At 43.2% G+C, this 26,660-nt stretch overlaps 1 protein-coding gene across 1 annotated transcript in view; it reads left to right on the top strand.

Moving 5' to 3' along the window:
- AMPD2 (adenosine monophosphate deaminase 2) overlaps positions 1–24,204 on the top strand; it is a 75,091-nt gene extending 50,887 nt beyond the window's left edge. The window contains exons 13-18 of the mRNA XM_030220528.1: positions 321–447; positions 7,281–7,444; positions 10,654–10,774; positions 10,866–11,039; positions 16,169–16,279; positions 22,642–24,204. Of these exons, the coding sequence (XP_030076388.1) occupies positions 321–447; positions 7,281–7,444; positions 10,654–10,774; positions 10,866–11,039; positions 16,169–16,279; positions 22,642–22,851 (907 nt within the window). The 3' untranslated portion in view covers positions 22,852–24,204. The remainder of the gene's footprint in view (positions 1–320; positions 448–7,280; positions 7,445–10,653; positions 10,775–10,865; positions 11,040–16,168; positions 16,280–22,641) is intronic.
- Positions 24,205–26,660: the final 2,456 nt, after the last annotated feature.

Raw genomic sequence — 26,660 nt, 5'->3', positions numbered from 1 at the left:
ATTGTACCACAGAAAGGAAGCATATCACAAATCTAAAAACAAATATTTTAATGTTATGCTGTTAATAAAATGGCAGGTTTTATGTCAAGCTGTAGCTGCTGTACTTCTTTGGGTGGATCTAAAGTACATTAAAAAAAAATCTCTCTCTTCCCTTCCCCTCTGTTTCTCCGCCTTTCCTCCTCTCTCAGTTGTACCTTCTCATTCGCTGTCTCTGACTTTCACTCTGTAACTCTTTTCTCCTCCGCTTTGATTTAAGCAGTCTGTAAATGTGTAAAATATATAAATAAATAAATTCGCCTCCTCTTTCTTCTCTATCCCAGTGACGTCTACCATGCCAAGAAGCAGTTGGCCAATTTCCAGGAGATGCTGCAGAATATTTTCCTACCGTTGTTTGAAGCTACCATCAATCCTGCCAGCCATCCTGAGCTCCATCTCTTTCTGGAACATGTACGTACTGCTCCCGTTGCTCTGCACTGCCACATCAAGTCATGACGAATGGTTATAGGGCACAGACCATGCCAGTGCTGATCTGTAATGCCACTCTGGCACATGACACTCGAACATGAACATAAGACTAGCCATACTGGGTCAGACCAATGGTCCATCTAGCCCAGTATCCTGTTTTCCAAACAGTGGCCAAGCCAGGTCACAAGTACCTGGCAGAAACCCAGACCATTTCTCAATTGAACGAGGCATTTGCCAGGGTTGCCCCCTATCCCCGCTCTTATTTGCATTGTACTTAGACCCACTCCTGTGCAAAAACAGCCCAAGATTACAGGTTTTCCCTTAGGGAATCAAACGCTGAAGGTTCTGGCCTATGCGGATGATAAAAGGTTACAATATCTCAGCCACCTCAACCATGCAAGAGTCCTTGAATAGTGTAAAGCAAAGGAGTCAGTGTGAGTGAGACCAGGTAGAGCCGTCCGCACAGCAGTCTCTCCATTATCCAAGTTCCAGACTTCTGCTCTAGAGGCCACTCACTTGCCAATAGGTCTTATTTCAGGTTACTGCTTTTTTGCAACTACAGGTAAAAGAAGCTTATGTCAATAAGTGGATCTTGGCCTGTCTTGGCTTGTTGTATGCACTTGGCTAGGGTACATTTTTTTTTTTTTGGCTCTTTGGATGTGGCTGGGTCTGGGCTTGTGTGAGTCTTGGTATGTGCGGTGTCCCTGGCCTGTCTCTGCTGACTGGTAGGCACTTGGCTGGGTTACATCTGTGTTTGTGAGTCTCAACATGTCTTGGTAGGTCTTGGCCTATGTTGGCTTGTGGATGGGTCTTGGCATAGGGTCAATACCTTCAATTTTTTTTCTTTGCATATACAATGACAGTAATGAACCTCACTCCTAAACTAGGCTCAACTTTACTGCTAATAGTCTCTGTAGTACTTGCACTGTGCCAGAGAACTTCCTTCTGGAGTTTATAAGTTCATAGGCATCCTATCCAGGTGTACGTGAAAATAATTTTTAATCAAACCTGTTGCCTCTAATACAATGAGAAATATTTCTGTGTTCTTATGTCACATCTTCTTGATCTCTGACTACATTTCTTGGTGTTTAAGGATCTCTCCCTGTCCAACTGATTCACAAAATAATTGTCTGGACTTTGTGCCTCGTGTTTTTCTCCTCTCTCACAATGTCTACTTTTCTTGCATCAAGCATTTCATCATTTGGTATTGGAATATTCCAGGTGATCATTACTTCTTCGTTTTCCTTAATTCTCTTAGGGTTGTGATCCCAGTGCTTTTCTGATACAGTGGTGGTGTAATATTTATAAAGGGCCTGATAAAGCGATTTAAGTGGGCAGGAGAGGTCAGTGGGGTCACTTTTGATTACAGCAGGAAAAAATCCCTTCACTGAGTTGGTCTGATGTAATTGTACCAACTACCTCCCCCATCACCTCTGTTACTGATGGCATTATGCACACTGGTTACACTTCAAAGAATTATTTGCCAAAAAATCATAACAATGCACATCAAAACAATACAATATATTAAACAGAACAGTATTTGCAGTATGTCAGAAATATATACAGGTACTTTAACACTTGGCTCCTTGTGTCCCAGCTCCCCAGTCCAGCATCTTCCTGTTGGCCATGTGAATAGTGATGCTCATTAGCTTTTTATCAGAAATTCTGTTATTGGGACCATAAAATGATTTGCCTGTCAGTTTTTTTGGTAGTTTATCAAATGGCCACTAGGCTTCAGATCTGCTGCCCTTTCGTTTATTGTTGAGTTACTAAACATGTTTGGAATATGTATTATCTGTAATAAAATGTACCTAATGATTAGAGCAGCAGGCTGAGAGCCAGGGAAACCAGGGTTCAAATCCCACTGCTGCTACTTAAGATCTTGGATGCCACTTAATTGCCTTGGGTACGCCTTCCAGGGACAGGAAAATAGCTACTGTTCCTGAATGTAACTGACATAGAACTACTACTGAGAAAGGCCTGAGCTAAATCCAAATTCCAGTACCAGGTATGTTGTGAAGTAATGCAAAACCCTACAAAAGTCACTCAAGACCTGTAGTGCAATTCTACCGTACCATAATAGCATTAACTTCCAGGAGTCATACAACAAAGGCCTACCTAGGAAAAGGCAGTAAACATTGCAATGAGTAGTAGAACATCAATTCACCTACTGAAAAACTAAACAAGCCAGATTAGTACAGATCCCTACTCGTACATTAAGGGGGCAGTTCTATAACTGCCTCCATTTAGGTGCTTGAGGGTGTGTATTAGGAGCCCTATGCTATAAGGTTCCATTATAGTGCATCTAACATTTAGGAGCTTGCAGTTGTGGCAGCTATAGATCTGGTCGGTGTAAGTGGCAGGTAGAGAGTTGCATAGCTTACAGTATTCTATAAGTTACGTTTGTAACTGGGAATCCTGCCCTTGCTCCACCCCTGTGTATACCCTCCCCCCAGCAAATATGCACTACGTAAGTTAAGTGGGTATCTGCAGAGAGCATTGGGTACCCTACTGGCCCTTAAAGGGGGGGGGGGGGACGTTATCAATGTTGTGCTACTGTTAAGATGTGTTATTTTACCACTAATTCGGGCTATTTTAGCACAGGTCCCATTTTGTGCAATGAGACCTACTTACTAATAACTGGGATTAACGGTAAAATACTTCATTAATTTACTTAGGTTTTCTATACCACCTTATCTGACAGGCAGGCCAAAACAATGCACAGTCTAATCCACAATGAAGAGTTTGAAAGGAACACCAAGGTAAGATAGCAAAGGTTTCATTCAAACTAGATGTCATTCACCAGCGACTTAAAAGAAAAAAGACCAACAAACACATAGACACAATCTCCAGAATGGCAATTTCAAGCACATCAGTGTATGCAAACATTAACCCATAGGATTTACTCCCCCATATGTCCCAGCTGACCTTCTAAATGGTTGATGGAAAATGAATGTCTTTTTAAACTTAGGGAAGGAGTTATGATTGTATTTTGGGGGGAAAAATTATTCTGTGTATTGTTTACCATGGGTTTATTCTCAATGAACAGTTTAAAAGAAACTTAGGGAAGGCTATCTCAGTTCTAAGTTGTAGAGGAAGACAATTCCATGCTGCAGGGTTTACAATAGAAGAATATCCAATCACATGTTGACTCGTAGTGTGCAGGGCAGGCCTAGGAAGTACAAGGCAATGATCATGAAAGGAATGAAGCAACCGTGTTAGGCAGTAGGGCGTGGTTAGATTTGTAAGATACTGTGAAAGGCCTATAGAAAGCTTGCAATGCAAGGACTAGAATCTTATATTTGATCCTGAACTCGATCGGTAAGCAATGATACTGGACCAATAATGGAGTTATGTGATCAGATTTACAAGCATGGCATAACATGTGGATGGCTGAATTTTGCAATGCTTGAACTTTCTTTAAATTGAATTTAGAAATCACAGCATAAACGATGTCACAGTAATCTAACCTCGGAGTCAGGAAAGCATGTAAAAGTGGTAAAGTCAAAATAACTACGAACCAAACAAAGCTGTCTCAGGACAAAAAAACCCCCAACAGATTCCACTAAGGCTAAAACTTGTGGTGTAAATGAGAGTTTGTAATTAATAAGGACACCCAAATAACTGATGGAATCAACTGGTATAATCTGAGTATCAAATACTCTTAAATCACAACTTGGCCAATTTGGACGATCTGTAAGCCAGCAGGCAGTTATCTTCTCGAGGTTGAGCACGTCAACATTCCCAAAGCAATGAGGCAATAGAGCTTAAACAAGTTTGCAAAGGTAACAAATTGATCTCATCAGGGTCCATAAAACAACAAAATGTCTTTGGCATAAATATGAAGAGAAATATCATGGTCTTGTATGACTGTTGCTAAGGGACTCAAGAATTTGTTAAATAAAAAGAATGGATCCCTGAGGGACTGTACAATGAAGAGGAAATGGATCAGTTGTCAAATCAAAAGCATTTATCTGACAAAAAAAAGACTTAAACCTGATACACCTAATTCAATCAACCGTAATAACACTTTAATGGTAGCCTACGTTGACAACTTCTTTCCTAGATGCTAATATTTGTAGGCGTTTAGGTGCATCTCAATTTTAGAATTGGCCTTCCAATACTAACAGAATATCTGGCCTTTCTCACACAGAGATAGACCCACGGAGACAGAAACAAACAATAAAAATATAACAAACCCCAAGAAGCCAGACTCTGCATACAGTGCAATACTGGAGAAAGAAACAGTGAAACATGTGATGATGGTTAAAAGATAGAAAACAGAGAGTAGGGTTAAATGGTTAGTATTCTCAATGGAGAAGGGTAGATAGTGGGGTTCCCCAGGGGTCTGTGCTGGGACCGCTGCTTTTTAACATATTTATAAATGACCTAGAGATGGGAGTAACTAGTAAGGTAATTGAATGTGCAGACAACACAAAGTTATTCAAGAGGATTGTGTGAAACTGCAGGAGGATCTTATAAGACTGGCAGATGATGTTTAATATGAGCAAGTGCAAAGTGATGCATGTGGGAAAGAGGAACCCAAACTATGATGCAAGATTCCACATTAGGAGTCTCCAATCAGCAAAAGAATCTAGCTGTTATTGTTGATGATACGTCAAAACCCTGTGCTCTGTGTGCGGCAGCAGCTAAGACAGCAAATAGCATGTTAGGAATTATTAGGAAAGGAATGGAAAACAAAAATGAGGACGTTATAATGCCTTTCTTTCGCTCCATGGTGAGACCGCATCCTCAAATACTAGGTGCAATTCTGGTTACCGCATCTGAAAAAAGATATAGTAGAATTAGAAAAGGTACAGAGTAGGGCGACAAAAATGGGGATGGGAAAACTTCCCTATGAGGAGAGGCTAAAGCGGTTAGGGCTCTTCAGCTTGGAGAAGAGATGGCTGAGGGGAGATATGATAGAGGTCTATAAAATAATTAGATTGTAAGCTCTGTCGAGCAGGGACTGTCTCTGTCCAGAGTACAGCGCTGCGTACGTGTAGTAGCACTATAGAAATGATAAGTAGTAGTAATAAAATAATGAGTGGGTAGATGTGAATAGCTTGTTTACTCTTTCCAAAAATACTAGCACTAGGGGGCATGCAATGAAGCTAGAAAGTAGTAAATTTAAAACGAATCGGAGAAAATATTTCTTCACTCAATGTGTAATTAAACTCTGGAATTCTTTCCCAGAGAATGTGGTAAAAGCAGAAGATTTCAGCGTATTATCTACAATGACACCTAGATTTTTTTCTTGAGTGCTTACCCCCAAGGTGACCCTAGCATCAAGCAACTATGATTTGGATTATTTTTCGAATAGTTTTGTGTTATCTGCAAATGTAATCACCTCACTTGTTCCAATTTCCGTATCATTTATAAATATTCACTCTCTTCCATTGAGAAAAATGGCCATTTAACTCTACCCTCTGTCTTCTGACCAATATCCAGTTCCTAATCCACAAAAGGACATTGCCTCCTATCCCATGACTTTTTAATTTTCTTAGGAGTCTCTCATGAGGAACCTGATCAAAAGCTTTCTGAAAATCTTGATTCACTACATCAACTGGCTCACCTTCATCCACATGTTTATTCAAAGAAATAAAGCACATAATAGGATTATATAATTATTTATTACAAAATTTGCAAGGGAGTAATTATATAAGTTAGTGTAGGCTTTTCTGCTCTGCATTGTGTCCGGCAGGTTTGTATATTCTTTTGCTATGTGAAAAACAAGGAACACAGAGATAAGAAAGGTGAAGATGAGAAATCAACCCCAGATTCAAGAAAAGTAGGTTCCCACTTGAGGAGGTGTTTTTCATTTCATTTTTCACCTACTCCCCAGACCCAATCTGCCTGGGCACCAGAACCCTGAAAATTGTTGCTTTAACTAACTTATCAATGCAGATGTGTATTTGCTCCTTCCCACGTCAATTTAGTCCCTAGACCTCCAGGCCTTTCTTCCTTCCCTCAGCCCCCAAATATTTTTCTTCAGTACATAAAGTTTAATAGTCCATTTGTTGTTACACTATGGAGTCTTAGGAGCCAAAATGAAGTTGAAAGTCATAAGCAGCAAGCATAAAAGCTTTACGTTCTCTTAGGCTTCTGCGAGTGGCGTCATGATTGTTGCATTTGTCTGGGTCTTGCTGCATCTGAGTAAGTGGCAAGACCCGGACATCTACAACAATCTTAAAAGCTGTATCTCCAACACTGTGTCTGTCTTGGCCTGTGGGTAAGTTTCTCTTCTTGCCATGGGGTGGATCAGTCTATACAGAAATCTGGGCCTGTGAGTGGGTCTTGCTACTTTTTTTGGATGTGGGTGGAACTGTTTTTGGGCAGATCTGTGTGTGGATCTGTCCATGGGTGGGTGTCTCTGTCTGTCTTGGCCTATGGTGGATCTGCCTGTAGGTGGGTTTCAGCCTGTTTTCACCTATGGATAAGTCTTTCAAGCTTTCTTTGGGTATAGGTGGATCTGCCTGTAGGTGGGTTTCAGCCTGTTTTCACCTATGGATAAGTCTTTCAAGCTTTCTTTGGGTATAGGTGGATCTGTCTGTAGGTGGGTTTCAGCCTGTTTTCACCTATGGATAAGTCTTTCAAGCTTTCTTTGGGTATAGGTGGATCTGTCTGTAGGGGGGGTCTCAGGCTGTTTTTACCTGTGGATGAGTCTCTCAGCCTTTCGTTGGTATTGGTGGATCTCTCTATACATGAGTTTGCTCCTGCCTTGATGTATAGGTGGGTCTCAGCCTGTTTTGTTCAGTGGATGAGCCACTGATATTACTTTTCTCATTTTTTGGTCCACAATGTTGGCTGTGCAGGTGGATGGCTTTGACAGTGTGGATGATGAATCTAAACCAGAGCATCATATCTTCAACCTGGATAGTCTGTTACCTGAGCAATGGATGGAGGAGGATAACCCACCATATTCGTATTACCTGTACTACATGTATGGAAATATGACTGTTCTTAATCATCTACGTAGGTAAGAGATGGGCATCTGATGGCCAAATTCTCCAGTGACATGTCTGTGGTACATTTAACTAATCAACCAAAATGCCTTGCAGTGCCTGCGAGTAACGCCATCAGGTTCTTAGCCAGAGTACACTGAAATGCCTGACTGTAATGCTGTCGCACTGTTATACCAGAGTACCTTGGTGCGATTCCCTCACACTGTTACTCAGAGTGCACTGAAATGCCTAAGTATGATGCTGTCTTATGATTATTCAGAATACACTGAAATACTTGGGTGTGGTTTTTATTTTATTTTTATTACATTTGTACCCTGCGCTTTCCCATTCATGGCAGGCTCAATGCGGCTTACATGGGGCAATGGAGGGTTAAGTGACTTGCCCAGAGTCACAAGGAGCTGCCTGTGCCTGAAGTAGGAGTCAAACTCAGTTCCCCAGGACCAAAGTCCACCACCCTAACCACTAGGCCACTCCTCCACTCCACTGGGGAACAGTGTGATGACATCACACTGTTTCCCAGAGTATGAAAAATGTTTAGAAGAATCAACCCAAGAACCGAACCTTGTAGCACACAACTGTTAACATCCTTTTCCTCAGAATGAGCTCCATTTACCCTCCATTGTCTTCCAGTTAACCACTTCCTAACCCAGTCAGTCACTTTAGGGCCCATATTGAGGTCACTCAGTTTATTTATTAGTCGTCTGTACACAACCGTGTGAAAGGCTTTGCTAAAATTTAAACACACCATAAGTACATAAGTACATAAGTAGTGCCATACTGGGAAAGACCAAAGGTCCATCTAGCCCAGCATCCTGTCACCGACAGTGGCCAATCCAGGTCAAGGGCACCTGGCACGCTCCCCAAACGTAAAAACATTCCAGACAAGTTGTACCTAAAAATGAGGAATTTTTCCAGTCCATTTAATAGCGGTCTATGGACTTGTCCTTTAGGAATCTATCTAACCCCTTTTTAAACTCCGTCAAGCTAACCGCCCGTACCACGTTCTCCGGCAATGAATTCCAGAGTCTAATTACACGTTGGGTGAAGAAAAATTTTCTCCGATTCGTTTTAAATTTACCACACTGTAGCTTCAACTCATGCCCTCTAGTCCTAGTATTTTTGGATAGCGTGAACAGTCGCTTCACATCCACCCGATCCATTCCACTCATTATTTTATACACTTCTATCATATCTCCCCTCAGCCGTCTCTTCTCCAAGCTGAAAAGCCCTAGCCTTCTCAGCCTCTCTTCATAGGAAAGTCGTCCCATCCCCACTATCATTTTCGTCGCCCTTCGCTGTACCTTTTCCAATTCTACTATATCTTTTTTGAGATACGGAGACCAGTACTGAACACAATACTCCAGGTGCGGTCGCACCATGGAGCGATACAACGGCATTATAACATCCGCACACCTGGACTCCATACCCTTCTTAATAACACCCAACATTCTATTCGCTTTCCTAGCCGCAGCAGCACACTGAGCAGAAGGTTTCAGCGTATCATCGACGATGACACCCAGATCCCTTTCTTGATCCGTAACTCCTAACGCGGAACCTTGCAAGACGTAGCTATAATTCGGGTTCCTCTTACCCACATGCATCACTTTGCACTTGTCAACATTGAACTTCATCTGCCACTTGCACGCCCATTCTCCCAGTCTCGCAAGGTCCTCCTGTAATCGTTCACATTCCTCCTGCGACTTGACGACCCTGAATAATTTTGTGTCATCGGCGAATTTAATTACCTCACTAGTTATTCCCATCTCTAGGTCATTTATAAATACCAAATCGAGTACACTCCATTGATCCAACTTTCTGGTCACCCAGTCAAAGAAATTAATCAGATTTGTCTGACAAGACCTTCCTCTAGTGACACCATGTTGCCTTGGGTCTGTAATCCATTGGATACCAGAAACTTAACTATTCTCTCTTTTTAAAGCATTTCCATTAATTTACTTACCACCAGAGGCATAGCCAGATGTCCATTTTAGGGAGAGAAAGCCCAGAGGTGGACTGAGGAGGCCAAATATTCTCTTTCCCACAACCATACCTTTCCTGGTGGAGATTGTGACGGAACGCCTATGGTTCACCTGTACTTGCTGCTTGTGCTCTGTACTATCACCCTCCTCCCACCGACTGGGTCCCAGGATTCTTAGTCCGGGACATCAAGAGTCAATAAACAATTATGTTTATTTTCATAAAAATATTGAACAGTGAACTATAAAAACAGATAGAAAATAACAGGTAACTGAATAAGGATCAATAACAAAATTATCTAAGCATTTTATCACTACCTGTATAGTGCCTGAGAAGTATAGGAAATATAGCTGCTCTCAGGCTAAAGAATATAACTGCTCACAGGGTCTCAATAAAGAGGTCTTTCTCTCTCTACTTGTAGAGAGGTGTGGTAGCCGTGTTAGTCCACTCTTAAAGGTTATCAATAGAAATCAAACAAAATAAAACATGGAAAAGAAAATAAGATGATACCTTTTTTATTGGACATAACTTAATACATTTCTTGATTAGCTTTCGAAGGTTGCTCTTCTTCGTCAGATCTCTCTACTTGCAAACTGAGACTGGAGAAAAATCCAGTATTTCCTGACTGAATTTGAGCACCTGAGCCAATCAGAGCCCAGAACAACACTTTTTAAAAGTAGCTGGCCACATCATTGCAGGTTACTTCCTCTTTGTGTTAAACTAAAGAAGGAAAGGTCATTTCTTTAACAGCTTTAAACATAACATATATAATAACATAGTAGATGACGGCAGAAAAAGACCTACACGGTCCATCCACCACCTACTGGCCAAACTAGAGAAATACATTTCAAGAAATGATAAGTACAGTTTACAGGCTTACAAACCCACTGTTTTGTCACAGGGATGCAGATGCCCCATCAGCTGAAGAGATGTCCAGCGTGAGTCCCCGCTCGTTCAACCACTAATGCAGCGTGCAAGCTCAGTTCAGCATCTCAAATACACTGAAACATTTGGGTGTGCTGCTATCACACTGTTACTCAGAGTACAGTGAAATATTTGGGTGTGATCCTGTCACACTGTTACTACGAGAACACTGAAACATTTGGGTACAATGCTATCACACTGTTACTCCCGAAATTCTTGGGTGCGATTCCCTCATACTATTATCCACTGAAATGTCTGAGTATAATACCATTATACACTTAACCTGAATGCCCTCTAATACTTGGTTTGGTACTGTTTTTAGGAAGAGGGGATTTCATACCTTTGTTCTGCGGCCTCATTGTGGCGAAGCTGGACCCATCCACCATTTAGTGTCTGGATTTATGCTTTCTGAAAATATCTCTCATGGACTGCTATTGCGAAAGGTAAGACTGAAGTTCAGATAGGGACAGAGGCTGATATTTGTGTCGACCCTGACTGGGCCAAGGTTGATTTAGTCTTTGTTATTCCCAACAGGCTCCAGTTCTTCAGTATCTCTACTACCTGGCCCAGATTGGCATTGCAATGTCTCCTCTCAGCAACAATAGCTTGTTCCTAAGTTACCATCGCAATCCCTTGCCTGACTTCCTGTCACGGGGGCTGATGGTGTCCCTTTCTACAGATGACCCACTGCAGTTCCACTTCACTAAGGTGAGCACAGAACTGCTGAGGTGTGAGGTTGGTTTCCACTTCCAGCCCAGTCCAACAAGGACTAGAATCTTTTCAGGTTTAAAACTGTGATCCTGTTCAGTTGGTAAAACCTTACATGTTATGTAAGGCAGGAAGGAGTCTTACACCCATCCTACTGCAGAGGGTAAGGGCACTTTCTTTCACGTGTAGTGGGAATGCATTAGAATTCAAGAGTTTTGGAAGGCCATCTTTGTACAGACTGGGCACATAACGTAGTAGATGGCGGCAGATAAAGACCTGAACAGTCCATCCAGTCTGCCCAAAAGTCACACTCATTATCAATTCTGAAACTCCCTACCCCTAACACACACACTCATAGATCTCTCTTCACACCACCATAGCTTTCTCTCAGCCCCCCTCCCCGCAGCAGACATACTCTCATGGCTCTCTCTCGCCCTCTTTTCTTCCTTCTCCCCCTCCCTGATCAGCCAGGAGGAGGAGGATACCCGTTACATTTATTTATTTATTTATTTATGACATATCCAGCATTAGCTCAAGAGGAACTCTGGTTCAATGTGGCTTACATGAGAATTAGAAATTAGGAATGTCAAGTCAGATGCAAAGCGCTGATAAGAAAGGCAAAGAGGGATTTTGAAAGGAAGATAGCGTTAGATACATTAAAAGCAGGAAGCCGGCAAAAGAATAAGTTGGCCCACTGGATGCCTGGGGTGTAAAAGGGTTGATCAAAGAAATAGCAGAAAAACTAAATGAGTTCTTTGCCTCAGTCTTCACCGAGGAAGATTTGGGAGGGATACCGGTGCTGGACAGGGTATTCGAGGCTGACGAGTCGGAAAAACTTAATGAAATATCTGTAAACCTAAAAGACTTAATGGAGCAGTTCGGCAAACTGAAGAGTAGCAAATCTTCAGGACCAAATGGTATTGATCCCAGGGTACTGATAGAACTAAAAAATGAGCTGGTAGAGCTACTGTTAGTGATTTGTAATTTATCCTTAAAATCGAGCGTGGTACCGGAAGATTGGAGGGTGGCCAATGTAACGCCAATATTTTAAAAAGGTTCCAGAGGAGATCCAGGAAATTATAGACCGGTGAGTCTGACGTTGGTGCTGGGCAAAATGGTAGAGACTATTATCAAGAACAAAATTACAGAGCACATTCAAAAGCATGGACTAATGGGACAAAGTCAACATGGATTTAGTGAAGGGAAGTCTTGCCTCACCAATCTGCTGCATTTCTTTGAAGGGGTGAACAAACATGTGGACAAAGGTGAGCCAGTTGATATTGTGTATCTAGATTTTCAGAAGGCGTTTGATAAACTCCCTCATGAAAGACTACAGAGGAAATTAGAGGGACATTGGATCGGAGGTAGTGTCTTACTGTGGGTTAAAAACTGGTTGAAAAATAGGAAACAGAGAGTAGGGTTAAAAGCTCAATATTCGCAATGGAGAAGGGTAGTGGGGTCCCTCAGGAATCTGTGCTGGGACCTCTGCTTTTTAACATATTCATAAATGACCTAGAGATGGGGGTAACTAGTGAGGTAATCAAATTTGCTGATGACACAAAGTTATTCAAAGTCGTCAAATCGCAGGAAGATTGTGAAGAATTACAAGAGGACCTTACGAGACTGGGCATCTAAATGGCAGATGATGTTTAATGTGAAAAAGTGCAAAGTGATGAATGTGGGAAAGAGGAACCCAAACTATAGCTACGTCGTGCAGGGTTCAGCGTTAGGAGTCACGGACCAAGAAAGGGATCCAGGTGTCATTGTTGATGATACGTTGAAACCTTCTGCTCAATGTGCTGCTGCAGCTAGGAAAGCAAATAGAATGTTGGGTATTATTAGGAAAGGGATGGAAAACAAAAATGAGGATATTATTCTGCCATTGTATCGCTCCATGGTGCGACCGCACCTCGAGTATTATGTGCAATTCTGGTCGCCGCACCTCAAAAAAGATATAGTGGAATTTAGAAAAGATGCAGAGAAGGGCGACAAGGATGGGACGACTTCCCTATCAGGATAGGCTGAAGAGGCTGGGGCTCTTCAGCTTGGAGAAAAGGCAGCTGAGGGGAGATATGATAGAGGTCTATAAGATAATGAGTGGAATGGAAAGGGTCGATGTGGAGCATCTGTTTACACTTTCCAAAAATACTAGGACAAGGGGGCATGCGATGAAGCTGCAGTGTAGTAAATTTAGAACGAATCGGAGGACATTTTTCTTCACTGAACGCATAGTTAGAGTCTGGAATTCGTTGCTGGAAAAAGTGGTTAAGGCAGTTGTCTTAGCAGACTTTTTAAAAGGGTTGGGCGGCTTCCTGGAGGAAAAGGCAATAGAATGTTATTGAATGGACGTGGGAAAAATCCACTATTTCTGGGATGGGCGGGACAAATTATTTGTTCTTTTGGCTGCTGTCGGAGACAGGGTGCTGGGCTCGATGGACCCTTGGTCTGTCCCAGCATGGCGATGCTTATGTACTTATGTACTTTTAGTAAACATGTACATGTTGATTAACAAGCAAGTAAACTACATGATAAGAAACATCATGAAATACTGTATATTATAAAATACATCATGAAGTGGTATAACAATAAACTTGATAAGAGTAGGTATAACTGGAAAAAGGTAATACTTAGAGGCATATTTTCAAAGCACTTAGCCTTCCAAAGTTCCATAGTGCTTTGAAAATATGCCTCTCTGTGACTTAAACTGGGTATTCAAGTTATAACCTGAAGAATTGTGTAAGGACGTAATTAACTGAGACTGGATGGAATTTGTGGAAGACGGGGTAAGGGAACGTAATTGGGTTTTATTACATAGAAATTCTGGTATCTTCATAGGCTGAACTGAAGAAATTTGTTTTCGGTAGTGCATGTAATATTTTTTGGTAGAGAGTTCCAAATTTTGGTGCCTTGATTTGAGAAATTAGCAGTATGAATTGTTTTACATGTCACATTCTTGCAATTAGGGAAATGTATGGTAAGATATTCTCTGGATGATGTAGAGGCTTTGTGAGAAGATAATTCAATGAGGTTGTTCATATAAGATGGCACCAAACCAAACAAAATTTGGTTAATGAAAATGCAATACTTAAATTATATTCTATCTTTTGTTGATAGTCAATGCGAACCGTACAAAAGAGAAGTTGTTTTGGCAAAGCACGGTGATCTATATATGAGACGTGCAGCAGTGTTTTGGGCGGTATGTAATTTTTTGAGAAGTCCGCCTTTAAGTCTTGCGTAGATAGAGTTACAGTAGTGGAATTTTGTTAGGACTAAGGATTGAACTAAGGTACAAAAGACTGGTTTTGTGAAGAATGGTCTTAGTCTCTTTAGTTTCCATAATGAATTGAAGACGTTTGATGTCACTTTAGAAACTTGGTTATCAAGGATGAGAAATTGATCGAATGTGACTCCTAGGATTTTCATAGTTGAGTCAAGGGAATAAGTAGTGTTTGCAGTTGTAAATGTTTTAAAGTTATAGGATGATGAGGATTAGTAAGTATTAGGAATTTAGTTTTAGTCCTCCTCGGCTGCCTAAGATCAACTGTGCCTTTTGAACCATGTGGGACACCTTACAACCCTGCAGTTTAAATTTGTCTTTCAGCCATGGATGGCAGAGGAGGAAAAGGATGAGTCAACATGGATACATGAATAACACAGATTCTGACCCAAAGCAGGGTAGATAAACCCCTGCACTCTGTGATGGCTCCAGCAGGACCAGTCAGACAGAAACTGTTTAGCCCTATACCTATGACTCTTTATTAAACAGGCTGCAAGATGCAAGTCTAGTTTCAGACACTTATTCCCTGGATAAAATAATTTGGACTAAAGATCATAGCAAGAGATACACCACTAGCCAATCTTAAATATATCATAAAAGCTTACTTATTACATATAGGAAAATAGACATCTAATTGCTGTTTTGTCAGTTACAATTCATAAGTAGTACATGCAAATGCGTCTCTTCCTGTGTGAGGAAGTAGACCAGCCTCACGTGACCATCCTCATGTCCTCTGCTGTCTGCTGATGCCTCTCTTATCTAAAAACAACATCTGGCTTTACTTACTCCTGCAAAACCAGTCTCATGACCTCCAACCACAAATCTGTGCTAGTCCCAGTGCACTTTTTCTAGTGAAAAAGGTGCCAGTACTCAAATGCTAGGCCACCCTTCAGGGGTGGGGGGAATCACTAAGGGACCCTCCCCACAATAGCCAGGCCCCCTGCAACCAGTCACAGAACCTATGACAGGGCAAAATTGGTGTGTAGAGCCTGAGCTCTTTCACTAAAACTTGGGGACCATGGGTCAATTTTAGCAGCCAGTGGAAAAGGTGCCGGTACTCAGTACCCCCAAGTACCCCCTCAAAAAAAGCCCTAGGGCTTGTTTCACCTCCTTCACCCCTCCCTGTTGCTGTGCTTGCAAGTGGAATGTAAACGTAAGAACTTCTGCTGGATTGCTGTCTGACCTTACCTTGCTGTTTTACAGAGTTGGGCAAACTGTGCTCCACAGAAAGAAAGGCAGGCATCTTGGGAGTTACACGGTGGTCCACCATCTTATGGAGCACAGATTTATACAAAACACACCTAACGAACACATAAGAGAACACCCCATCCTACAATGATACAGAAGTGATGGGAGCTTAGCGCCTGCTAGAGGCAGGAAGGAGGATGTACAGCACATGCCTCCCCCAGCTCCCTGCTGGCCCCGATAAATCTTGGGGGGGGGGGGGGGGCGGGGGTGGATTAGGTTTCTCAGGTTCAGTGTTTTGTCTGAGTAAGAGCTCTGCAATGAAGTCAAACCACTCAGTTGGCAATTTCAGGGCTAAAAGTTGAGGAGAGTTATAAGTAGCATTTACAGCGGTTGTCCCACACTTGTGGAACCATTAAATCTGGAGAGAGGCATGAATTATTTAACTTTCCAAAAGTGATTGAAAACCTGCATTAAAAAAAAAAAACTTGTCAGGGGTCGAGGACAGCCTCCCCTGCTTGGGTTCCTCTGTTAGATGTTGGGGTATGTTGGCCAGGGCGAGGAGGGTGGTTTTTAGTTTTTACACTGCTGTAATCCACCTTATCCTAACTTACAGATAGTGTGACTTATAATACATTAAATGAAAGCCTTCTGGTAATTTCCGTAGGAGCCTTTGATGGAGGAATACAGCATTGCTACCCAGGTCTGGAAGCTCAGCTCCTGTGACATGTGCGAGTTGGCTCGGAACAGTGTCCTCATGAGTGGTTTCTCTCACAAGGTAACCTTTATTCCAGAATCATCTTCAGGAGTTATTCTCCTCATGGCAAAATATGTTCCAATCTTACTTTCAGATAAAATGCGGAATTTATTTCCTACTTCATAGTTTGTATTTATTTCATATACCGCACATCAGATAACATCTAAGTAGTCTATAATAAAAGAATAAAAACGGGGGGAAATACTAGACAAACATCTACATATAAAAAAGGAAGAGAGGAAAAATGAAGTTCAGCAGAAAATCAGGACAAACACAGGAAGAATGTAAGTAACAATGTATCATATACACACAAAAGAGAAAAGACCAGGAGTATAAGAAACAATGAATCACATACACAATAGGCAGAATGAGAGGACTACAAGTAACAATGAATCAAACGCACACAAGGGCCTGATATTCACAGTGATGGCTACAGCACTGAGTTTCGGCCATTCCCCATAACTCATTATGCATGTTTTCTTTGTAAGCCACCTAGAGCTGTAGATGGCTGAGATATAAGATTTTTAAAATAAATAAAAACTTCTGGACGCCACTGAAGTCCCGAGTGTTCACTGCTGCTGCCTGGATAGGGCAGATTTAGCCAGCGATGGACAGTGTTTCAAGAAACACTGATCGCCACCAGCTGATAACTGGCCTGAGAATTGCTTCCCTGTTGCTGGTCTCCCACCGGTTGCCTTCTCAGGTGCCGTGGAGGACTTGCAGCTCATCTGCATATCCTCGGAGCCTTCGCCAGAGTGACTCCCAGGTCCGTTCCGATCCACTCGGGGCCTCTGCTCAAGGTGCACAGTGCTCCTACCAGGTGCTGTGGAGGACTTGCAGCGTTCTGCATATCCTCACAGCTGCATCCGGGGTGACTCCCAAATCCACCCCGACCTTCCCAGGGCCTTCGCCACAGTTACCCAGGGCTTTCGCTCCACCTACCCAGAGCTACCAGGTACTTCTTAGCCAGGATCAGGTGACCCTCAGGGGGAGGAATGCTGGCTTCGGCCTAACCCCTGGTAAGCCTTTTCTTGGTTGAGGGGTGCCCAGCTCTCCCACCGGTTGCCTTCTCAGGTGCCGTGGAGGACTTGCAGCTCATCTGCATATCCTCGGAGCCTTCGCCAGAGTGACTCCCAGGTCCGTTCCGATCCTCTCGGGGCCTCTGCTCAAGGTGCCACGCGCCTAACGGCGCGAGAAAGCTTTCCTTCTAATAAGTTCTGGGAGAAGAGGATATTTCTCTGGTAAGTGAACAAATTTTGCTTGTGCTTTCGGAACTGAAGATTGGGGTTTAAAGGAGGAACTGTAAGTTAGTGATAGGCTGATATCCTTAATACTTTAGCAAGTTTTAAATTACGGAAAAACTCAAAAAACACTAAGATGGAGTCAGCAGTCCAGCAGCGAGAGGGGTGCTATCCAGTCTTTTGCATTGAGTGTCACATGTATGATTATCTCCCAATTGGTGAGGTGTCATATGTGTGTGCCCGATGCAAAGAGCTCCTAGCTCTCAGAGAACGTGTCCGTTCCCTTGAGGCTAGAGTAGCAGACTTGATGGAGCTGAGGGAGACAGAGAGGTACATAGAGGAGACCTACAGGGATGTTGTAGAGAAGTCCCACCTCCAGTCAGGTAGCCCCTGTGCTACCTTGGAGGAGGGAGGTCTCCTAGAAGGAGAGCATCACCCTGGTGAAGTAGGAAGTACTCCTGTAGCCAGGACCTGCCCACCAGGGGATGTATTATCCTTTCGCACCGAGGATATATCTCCAAATGTTGCCCGGGAGGGAAAGGTTAGGACAGCTGTTGTACTTGGTGATTCGATCATTAGGCATATAGATAGCTGGGTGGCTGGTGGACGTGAGGATCGCCTGGTGACTTGCCTGCCTGGTGCGAAGGTGGCGGACCTCACGTGTCACCTAGATAGGATTCTAGATAGTGCTGGGGAGGAGTCCGCTGTCTTGGTACATGTGGGTACCAATGACATAGGAAAATGTGGGAGAGAGGTTCTGGAAGCAAAATTTAGGCTCTTAGGTAGAAAGCTGAAATCCAGATCCTCCAGGGTAGCATTTTCTGAAATGCTACCTGTGCCACGCGCAGGGCCCAAGAGACAGGCAGAGCTCCAGAGTCTCAATGCGTGGATGAGACGATGGTGCAGGGAGGAGGGCTTTAGATTTGTTAGGAACTGGGCAACATTCTGGGGAAGGGGGAGCCTATTCCGAAAGGATGGGCTCCATCTTAACCAGAGTGGGACCAGGCTGCTGGCATCGGCGTTTAAGAAGGAGATAGAGCAGCTTTTAAACTAGAAATGGGGGGAAGGCCGACAGTCGCTCAAAAGAGCATGGTTTGGGATAAGGTATCTTTCAAAGATATCACCATAACAGGGAAGATAGAGTATCCTGATAGTGAGGTTGCAAAAGAGATTGTAGTAGATCGGGTATCTTTAAATAACAATAAAAATCAGACAAAAGATTGCCAATTAATACTGTCAAGTACTAAGCATGATGTACTTAGGAACAACAAACATAGTTTGAAATGTCTATATGCGAATGCCAGGAGCCTAAGAAATAAGATGGGGGAGTTAGAATATATTGCACTAAGTGAAAAATTAGATATAATAGGCATCTCTGAGACCTGGTGGAAGGAGGATAACCAGTGGGACACTGTCATACCGGGGTACAAATTATATCGTAGTGATAGGGTGAATCGGATTGGTGGAGGGGTAGCATTGTATATTAACGAGAGCCTTGAATCAAATAGATTGAAAATTCTGCAGGAAGCAAAACACTCCTTGGAATCACTGTGGATTGAAATTCCATGTGCAAAGGGGAAAAGGATAGTGATAGGAGTGTACTACCGTCCGCCTGGCCAGGACGAACAGACGGATGCGGAAATGTTAAAGGAAATCAGGGACGCAAACAAACTGGGCAACACAATAATAATGGGGGATTTCAATTACCCGCATATAGACTGGGGTAATGTAACATCTGTACACGCAAGGGACATAAGATTTCTTGATGAAATCAAGGACAGCTTCATGGAACAGCTAGTTCAGGAGCCGACAAGAGAAGGAAAAATACTAGACTTAGTCCTTAGTGGTGCTCATGATCTAGTGCAGGGGGTAACGATACGAGGGCCGCTTGATAACAGTGATCATAATATGATCGGTTTTGATATTGGCATTGAAGGAAGTGAAACTAGGAAATCAAGTACGCTAGCGTTTAACTATAGAAAAGGTGATTACGACAAAATGAGAAAATTGGTGAAAAAAAGACTGAAAGGAGCAGCTCGCAGAGTAAAAAACTTGCATCAGGCGTGGATGCTGTTTAAAAACACCATCCTGGAGGTTCAGGACAAATATATTCCACGTATTAGAAAAAAGGGAAAAAAGACTAAACGTCAGCCGGCGTGGCTAAACAGTAAGATAAAGGAAATCATTAGAGCCAAAAAACAATCCTTCAGAAAGTGGAGAAGAGAACCAACTGAAAGTAACAGGATAGATCATAAGGAATGCCAAGCCAAATGCAAAGCGGAGATAAGGAGGGCAAAAAAGGACTTTGAGAAGAAATTAGCGTTGGAAGCAAAAATACATAGTAAAAACTTTTTTAGATACATTAAAAGCAGGAAACCGGCCAAAGAGTCGGTTGGGCCGCTGGACGAAAATGGTGTTAAAGGGGCGATCAAGGAGGACAAAGCCGTAGCGGAGAAATTAAATGAATTCTTTGCTTCGGTCTTCACCGAGGAGGATTTGGGGGGGACACCGGTGCCGGAAAGAATATTTGAAGCGGGGGAGTCGGAGAAACTAAACAAATTCTCTGTAACCTTGGAGGATGTAATGGGTCAGTTCAGCAAGCTGAAGAGTAGTAAATCACCGGGACCTGATGGTATTCATCCCAGAGTATTAATAGAACAAAAAAATGAACTTGCGGAGCTACTGTTAGAAATATGCAATCTGTCCCTAAAATCGAGTGTAATACCGGAAGACTGGAGGGTAGCCAATGTTACTCCGATTTTTAAGAAAGGTTCCAGAGGAGATCCGGGAAATTATAGACCGGTGAGTCTGACGTCGGTGCCGGGCAAGATGGTGGAGGCTATTATTAAGAATAAAATTGCAGAGCATATACAAAAACATGGACTGATGAGACAAAGTCAGCACGGATTTAGTGAAGGGAAGTCTTGCCTCACCAATCTAATGCATTTTTTTGAGGGGGTAAGCAAACATGTGGACAATGGGGAGCCGGTTGATATTGTATATCTGGATTTTCAGAAGGCGTTTGACAAAGTGCCGCACGAAAGACTCCTGAAGAAATTGCAGAGTCATGGAATCGGAGGTAGGGTATTATTATGGATTAAGAACTGGTTGAAAGATAGGAAGCAGAGAGTAGGATTGCGTGGCCAGTATTCTCAGTGGAGGAGGGTAGTTAGTGGGGTCCCGCAGGGGTCTGTGCTGGGTCCGTTGCTTTTTAATGTATTTATAAATGACCTAGAGATGGCAATAACTAGTGAGGTAATTAAATTCGCCGATGACACAAAATTATTCAGGGTCGTCAAGTCGCAGGAGGAATGTGAACGATTACAGGAGGACCTTGCGAGACTGGGAGAATGGGCGTGCAAGTGGCAGATGAAGTTCAATGTTGACAAGTGCAAAGTGATGCATGTGGGTAAGAGGAACCCGAATTATAGCTACGTCTTGCAAGGTTCCGCGTTAGGAGTTACGGATCAAGAAAGGGATCTGGGTGTCGTCGTCGATGATACGCTGAAACCTTCTGCTCAGTGTGCTGCTGCAGCTAGGAAAGCGAATAGAATGTTGGGTGTTATTAAGAAGGGTATGGAGTCCAGGTGTGCGGATGTTATAATGCCGTTGTATCGCTCCATGGTGCGACCGCACCTGGAGTATTGTGTTCAGTACTGGTCTCCGTATCTCAAAAAAGATATAGTAGAATTGGAAAAGGTACAGCGAAGGGCGACGAAAATGATAGTGGGGATGGGACGACTTTCCTATGAAGAGAGGCTGAGAAGGCTAGGGCTTTTCAGCTTGGAGAAGAGACGGCTGAGGGGAGATATGATAGAAGTGTATAAAATAATGAGTGGAATGGATCGGGTGGATGTGAAGCGACTGTTCACGCTATCCAAAAATAATAGGACTAGAGGGCATGAGTTGAAGCTACAGTGTGGTAAATTTAAAACGAATCGGAGAAAATATTTCTTCACCCAACGTGTAATTAGACTCTGGAATTCGTTGCCGGAGAACGTGGTACGGGCGGTTAGCTTGACGGAGTTTAAAAAGGGGTTAGATAGATTCCTAAAGGACAAGTCCATAGACCGCTATTAAATGGACTTGGAAAAATTCCGCATTTTTAGGTATAACTTGTCTGGAATGTTTTTACGTTTGGGGAGCGTGCCAGGTGCCCTTGACCTGGATTGGCCACTGTCGGTGACAGGATGCTGGGCTAGATGGACCTTTGGTCTTTCCCAGTATGGCACTACTTATGTACTTATGTACTTATGTCCTCTGTGGACAGTAGGATAATGAGTCACACAAACCCCTTCCTCTTTTCTTTCAAGCCCCGAAGGGTCCTTATGATGTGCAGCTCATTGGCATAGATGGGATTGGTGTTTTAGTGAATCCTAAAGTAACACGGAGAGGGGCAGATTCTTGTTCTCTTCTCACTGGCTTGTGCCACCTGCTGCTGACCGGGTGGGACTGACTTCAACTGGGTGTGGCCTATATCCCTGGTGCACCTCTGCAATGCTGTCCGCACATGAGCTCTTTCTGTCTAGCTAGTAAATGCCATCAAGTCAGGGGTGTCTGAGATTTCTGCTCTCCATAAAAGACACCAGTTGCTTTGGATATTTGCTCACTCTTTTTATCGTGATGTTTTTTTTTTAACTGAAAAGCTGGTTATTCGCTGAATTGAGTTATTGTGCTATTGTAATCTGTTAGTTTGAACTGTTTATTTCTACTGACAATATATTACTGTGTATTATCCTATATAATAATTCTCACCTCCAACATTCTGAGGCTGCCTGGAACCATGGATCCCTTGGAGGTGGTCTGGATCATGTTGTAGTAGGTAATAGTGATGTCACACAACCCACACCAGATTGGCCAGTAGAAGGGAGAGGGACGGAGCCACGATACAGGGAGCAGCGAATCAGCACAACACGGGGAATGCACAGCAGCAGGAACAGAAGCCTCTCTCACACAGTCACTCTCTCAAACATACACACTCAGAGGAAAACCTTGCTAGCGCCCGTTTCCTTTCAAACAGAAACGGGCCTTTTTTACTTGTTTTTATCTAATTCACTTAGAGATTGTGATTTGGAGGCAAATCATCAAATTCAAATTACACTAAGCCAAATGTGCTGTCCCTTCCCCTCTCCCCTTCTGCAGGTGAAGAGTTATTGGCTGGGTCCTCATTACCACAGGGAAGGGCCAGAGGGAAACGATATCCGTCGAACCAATGTGCCAGATATCCGTGTGGCTTATCGATTCGAAACCCTATCTGAAGAGCTAACCCTCATCACACAGGCGCTGCGCAGTGAGGACCTGGAGATGATTCCGGAAGAGGACTCCCTGAGCATGACTCCAGTGTCACAGTGAGCCTAGGCAGTGCCTGTACCAGAGAGGGACAAAAGACAACACCAGCTCTGCAGAGCGACAGAATAGGTTGCACTTGGGGTGGGGTGGGCAGTTTAGTATCTAAGAGATAAGACAGAGATGCCAAACACCATACATATTACCCCTCCTTGGACACAATGAAGGACTATGCACCCTGATATTGGGGGGCTGAAGGGATGCAGAACGTTGGCAGGGATGGGGAAGCGACTGTGCTAGAGAAGTCACCACCCTGTTATTGGAGGACTGGGGGTGGCTGTGATAGGGAAGCTGGCGAGGAAGAGAGGCAAGGTGACCCTTACGGGTAGGTAGTAACATGATACTTGGGGATTTCATCGTCCTTCTACTGTGATAGATTTTATTTGTTCTTGTTCAAATCTTTCAATTTTGAGGATATTGGGGGTGGGTGTGTTCATTTTTTGTAATTGCTGAGTTGATAGCACAAGCAGACTGCTCCAGTGTGTAAATCCTGCACTGCTGCTGCGGTTATGAGCAGCGTGAACCACAGGAGTCCTGCTATATTTGCCAATGTCTGATTTCAGCTGCTTATTGTAATCTCACACTGCATTTAGCCTCGGAGCCTTTCTCTGTGCACTCAGCATAACGAGAGCTCATAGACTGTGATCTTAATTTATTTTGCCAGTATTATTGAAACGTGGTGTTTTCCTAGCCAGGAAAGTCTCTCCATGACATCCGCTTCAACATGTGACATCGCTGGAAAGAGAAAAGCTGCTGGTCATTGTTAGAAACTTTTATATAACCAATTAGAAAGATTGTGAGCAAATTGTGGTTGCTGTATTTGGAAGTAGGTTTGGTGACATGTCATCACTTGGCAATTTATCACATAAACACCTGACAATTCCCTGGGATTAGGGGAGGGGGTGGCATCCTTTGTGTCAGGGCAGCATAACTAACACCTGTTTGGTTGAGGTGGCCAAATAAACCAACCCCCACCTCAGCCCCCCAGAGTTCCTTAATTGCTGATGTCATGCGAGACAAGAAGTAGGTTGGACCATGGCCCTGGTGACCTCTCCCCCCACCCCTATTTTGCTGCCTCTGTTTACTGTGATGCATCTTTTGCCTGTAGTTTCCAGAAAGTAGCTGTTGGGTAAAACATGAAGATTGTGTAAATATGTCAAGTCCTTTTGTGCTTATGGAGACCAATTTGCAAAGAGGCAGTATACAGGGTCTGTGTGGGTTCCTTCCCCTTCGATGGTGGAGTTTCAGAATGACGCATGCTTATGTATTTATCTGGAGCATATGATCATGATGTGTATGTATAATACATGTGGGCATGGTATGTTCATACGGTATGTGTATGTGTGGTGAACATAGTGTGTATGTCTGTTTATTTTATTTATTTGTCACATTTGTACCCCACATTTTCCCACCTATTTGCAGGCTCAATGTGGCTTACATAGTACCGTAATGGCGTTCGCCAATTCGGTTGATAACAAATACAGGTTGTATTGTGGTCTGATGAGGTAGGTGTGTATTAGGCAACAGGAGGGTCGAAGGGTATGTAGATTATATATTGTCCAGTAAGATCATGGTTATGCTGTGTTGCTGGGTTTGGGGATTTACGGTGGGTCAGTGGGGTAAGCCTTTTTGAAGAGGTTGGTTTTTAGAGATTTCCTGAAGTTTAAATGGTGATGGATTGTTTTCACAGCTTTTGGGAGTGCATTCCATAGTCGTGGTTAGAAAACCCTTGATCCAATTAAGTACGTTTCCATCAAACTCAAAGTGGACAAGGAGTCTTAGTAGTATATTATGGTTTGCCATGTCGAATGCGCTTGACATGTCGAATTGGAGTAGGAGTATGCTTTTACCTGTGGCTATTTCCTGTTTGAATTTCGCCAGGAGAGTGACTAGGACAGTTTCAGTACTGTGGCGGAATCCTGATTGTGAGTCATGTAGCATTGAAAACTTGTCCATGTATTCCGTAAGCTGTTTGGTTACCAGGCTTTCCATCAGTTTGACTACTAGTGGGATAGACGCAACTGGGCGATAGTTGGTGAGGTCGTTTGTGTTCATCTAGTACATGTATATAAACATGTACTTTTATGGTGTACATCTGTGGTGTCTGTGTATGCTCCACACATAGTCATGACATGTATACACGTGTATACATGCAATCTTGATGTATATTTGGTATGTATGTATACATGTGTTTGCAAGATGCATGCATGGCTCATGTATGCTGTAATGAAACAGAAGCAAAGCCAGAATTTGAGGTGGTGACTGACGATTGTTACATTTGCAATTCTATATAAAGCAACATCTCCTTAGAGATAGGTCAGGTTCGTGTGAGCAAGGTGACAACCCAGAAGAGCCACAGGGGCCTCAGAAGCTGAATATTTGGACAGTTAAGGAAGGGTGGACTACTGGGTGTGAATAAATAGTGGCCCTTGTTTGCTCATCCACTCAAAATGGTGAAGGAGCAGGAGGAAGATGAGAAAAGAACAGTCTTGGAGAAAGAGAGAGATCTTATGGACAGCCATACTAGATAGATCCTCAGCAGTATAGAGAAGAAATGAGGCTACTTACCTGTAGCAGGGTTCTCTGTGGATAGGAGAATGAATAAGCCACATGGTGGTGACATCATCTGAGGGTGCCATAGATGGATTACCTCTCCTAGAGCTCAAAAATGCTTAGAAAAGAGCCTTTGAGCATGTGCTAGCCACCCCCCCACACACACACACAACTCCAGGACCACCTATTTTCCCTTCAGTGCATTCTCCAGCTGAGGGCAGGTTTATCCTAGAGGGGGGGAGGGGAAGGCACATGGGTTTGTGTGGCTGCTATCATGGTTTTCACAGACAACCCCCATTACATATAAGTAACCTCAATTTCTCCAGAGACAAGCAGGATGAGTCAACCACACCAGTGACTCCCAAGTGGAGGGCTGGGAAAGGGGTCTTATGTAGAGGAGTATATGGTTACCCTTTAAGCCGATGGCAACAATGAAGACCTCTATATGACACAACAGGTCACAAGTTGTATTGTAAAAAATTTTTAAAGTGGAAAATAACAAGAATGCTGTCCCAGGAGGTATGAACCAAGGGCTCAACAACAGAAGTACCATGTTCAGGAAAGCAATTCAAGATAAGTAAAACAATAAACTCAAGAAGACCAGGCCAGTGGGCTTGGTGATCAAATGAGAGTGCCAACAGGAAACTCCTGTGTTGGAATGGCATCCCAGAAGCCTAAAGGGATTGACCGTCTCTTCCTAAATGGAATGGGAATGCCTTCTAGATACCTTCAAGCAAGGGAGTGACTTGCAATGGCCAAGACATTTTTGATCATACAGTGGGGGAAATAAGTATTTGATCCCTTGCTGATTTTGTAAGTTTGCCCACTGACAAAGACATGAGCAGCCCATAATTGAAGGGTAGGTTATTGGTAACAGTGAGAGATAGCACATCACAAATTAAATCCGGAAAATCACATTGTGGAAAGTATATGAATTTATTTGCATTCTGCAGAGGGAAATAAGTATTTAATCCCTCTGGCAAACAAGACCTAATACTTGGTGGCAAAACCCTTGTTGGCAAGCACAGCGGTCAGACGTCTTCTGTAGTTGATGATGAGGTTTGCACACATGTCAGGAGGAATTTTGGTCCACTCCTCTTTGCAGATCATCTCTAAATCATTAAGAGTTCTGGGCTGTCGCTTGGCAACTCGCAGCTTCAGCTCCCTCCATAAGTTTTCAATGGGATTAAGGTCTGGTGACTGGCTAGGCCACTCCATGACCCTAATGTGCTTCTTCCTGAGCCACTCCTTTGTTGCCTTGG

This window comes from Microcaecilia unicolor, chromosome 12, assembly GCF_901765095.1.
Source record: "Microcaecilia unicolor chromosome 12, aMicUni1.1, whole genome shotgun sequence".
In the NCBI taxonomy this organism is placed as follows: Eukaryota; Metazoa; Chordata; class Amphibia; order Gymnophiona; family Siphonopidae; genus Microcaecilia; species Microcaecilia unicolor.
Note: the sequence above shows the minus strand (reverse complement) of the source record. Positions and strands in the feature narration are given on the sequence as shown.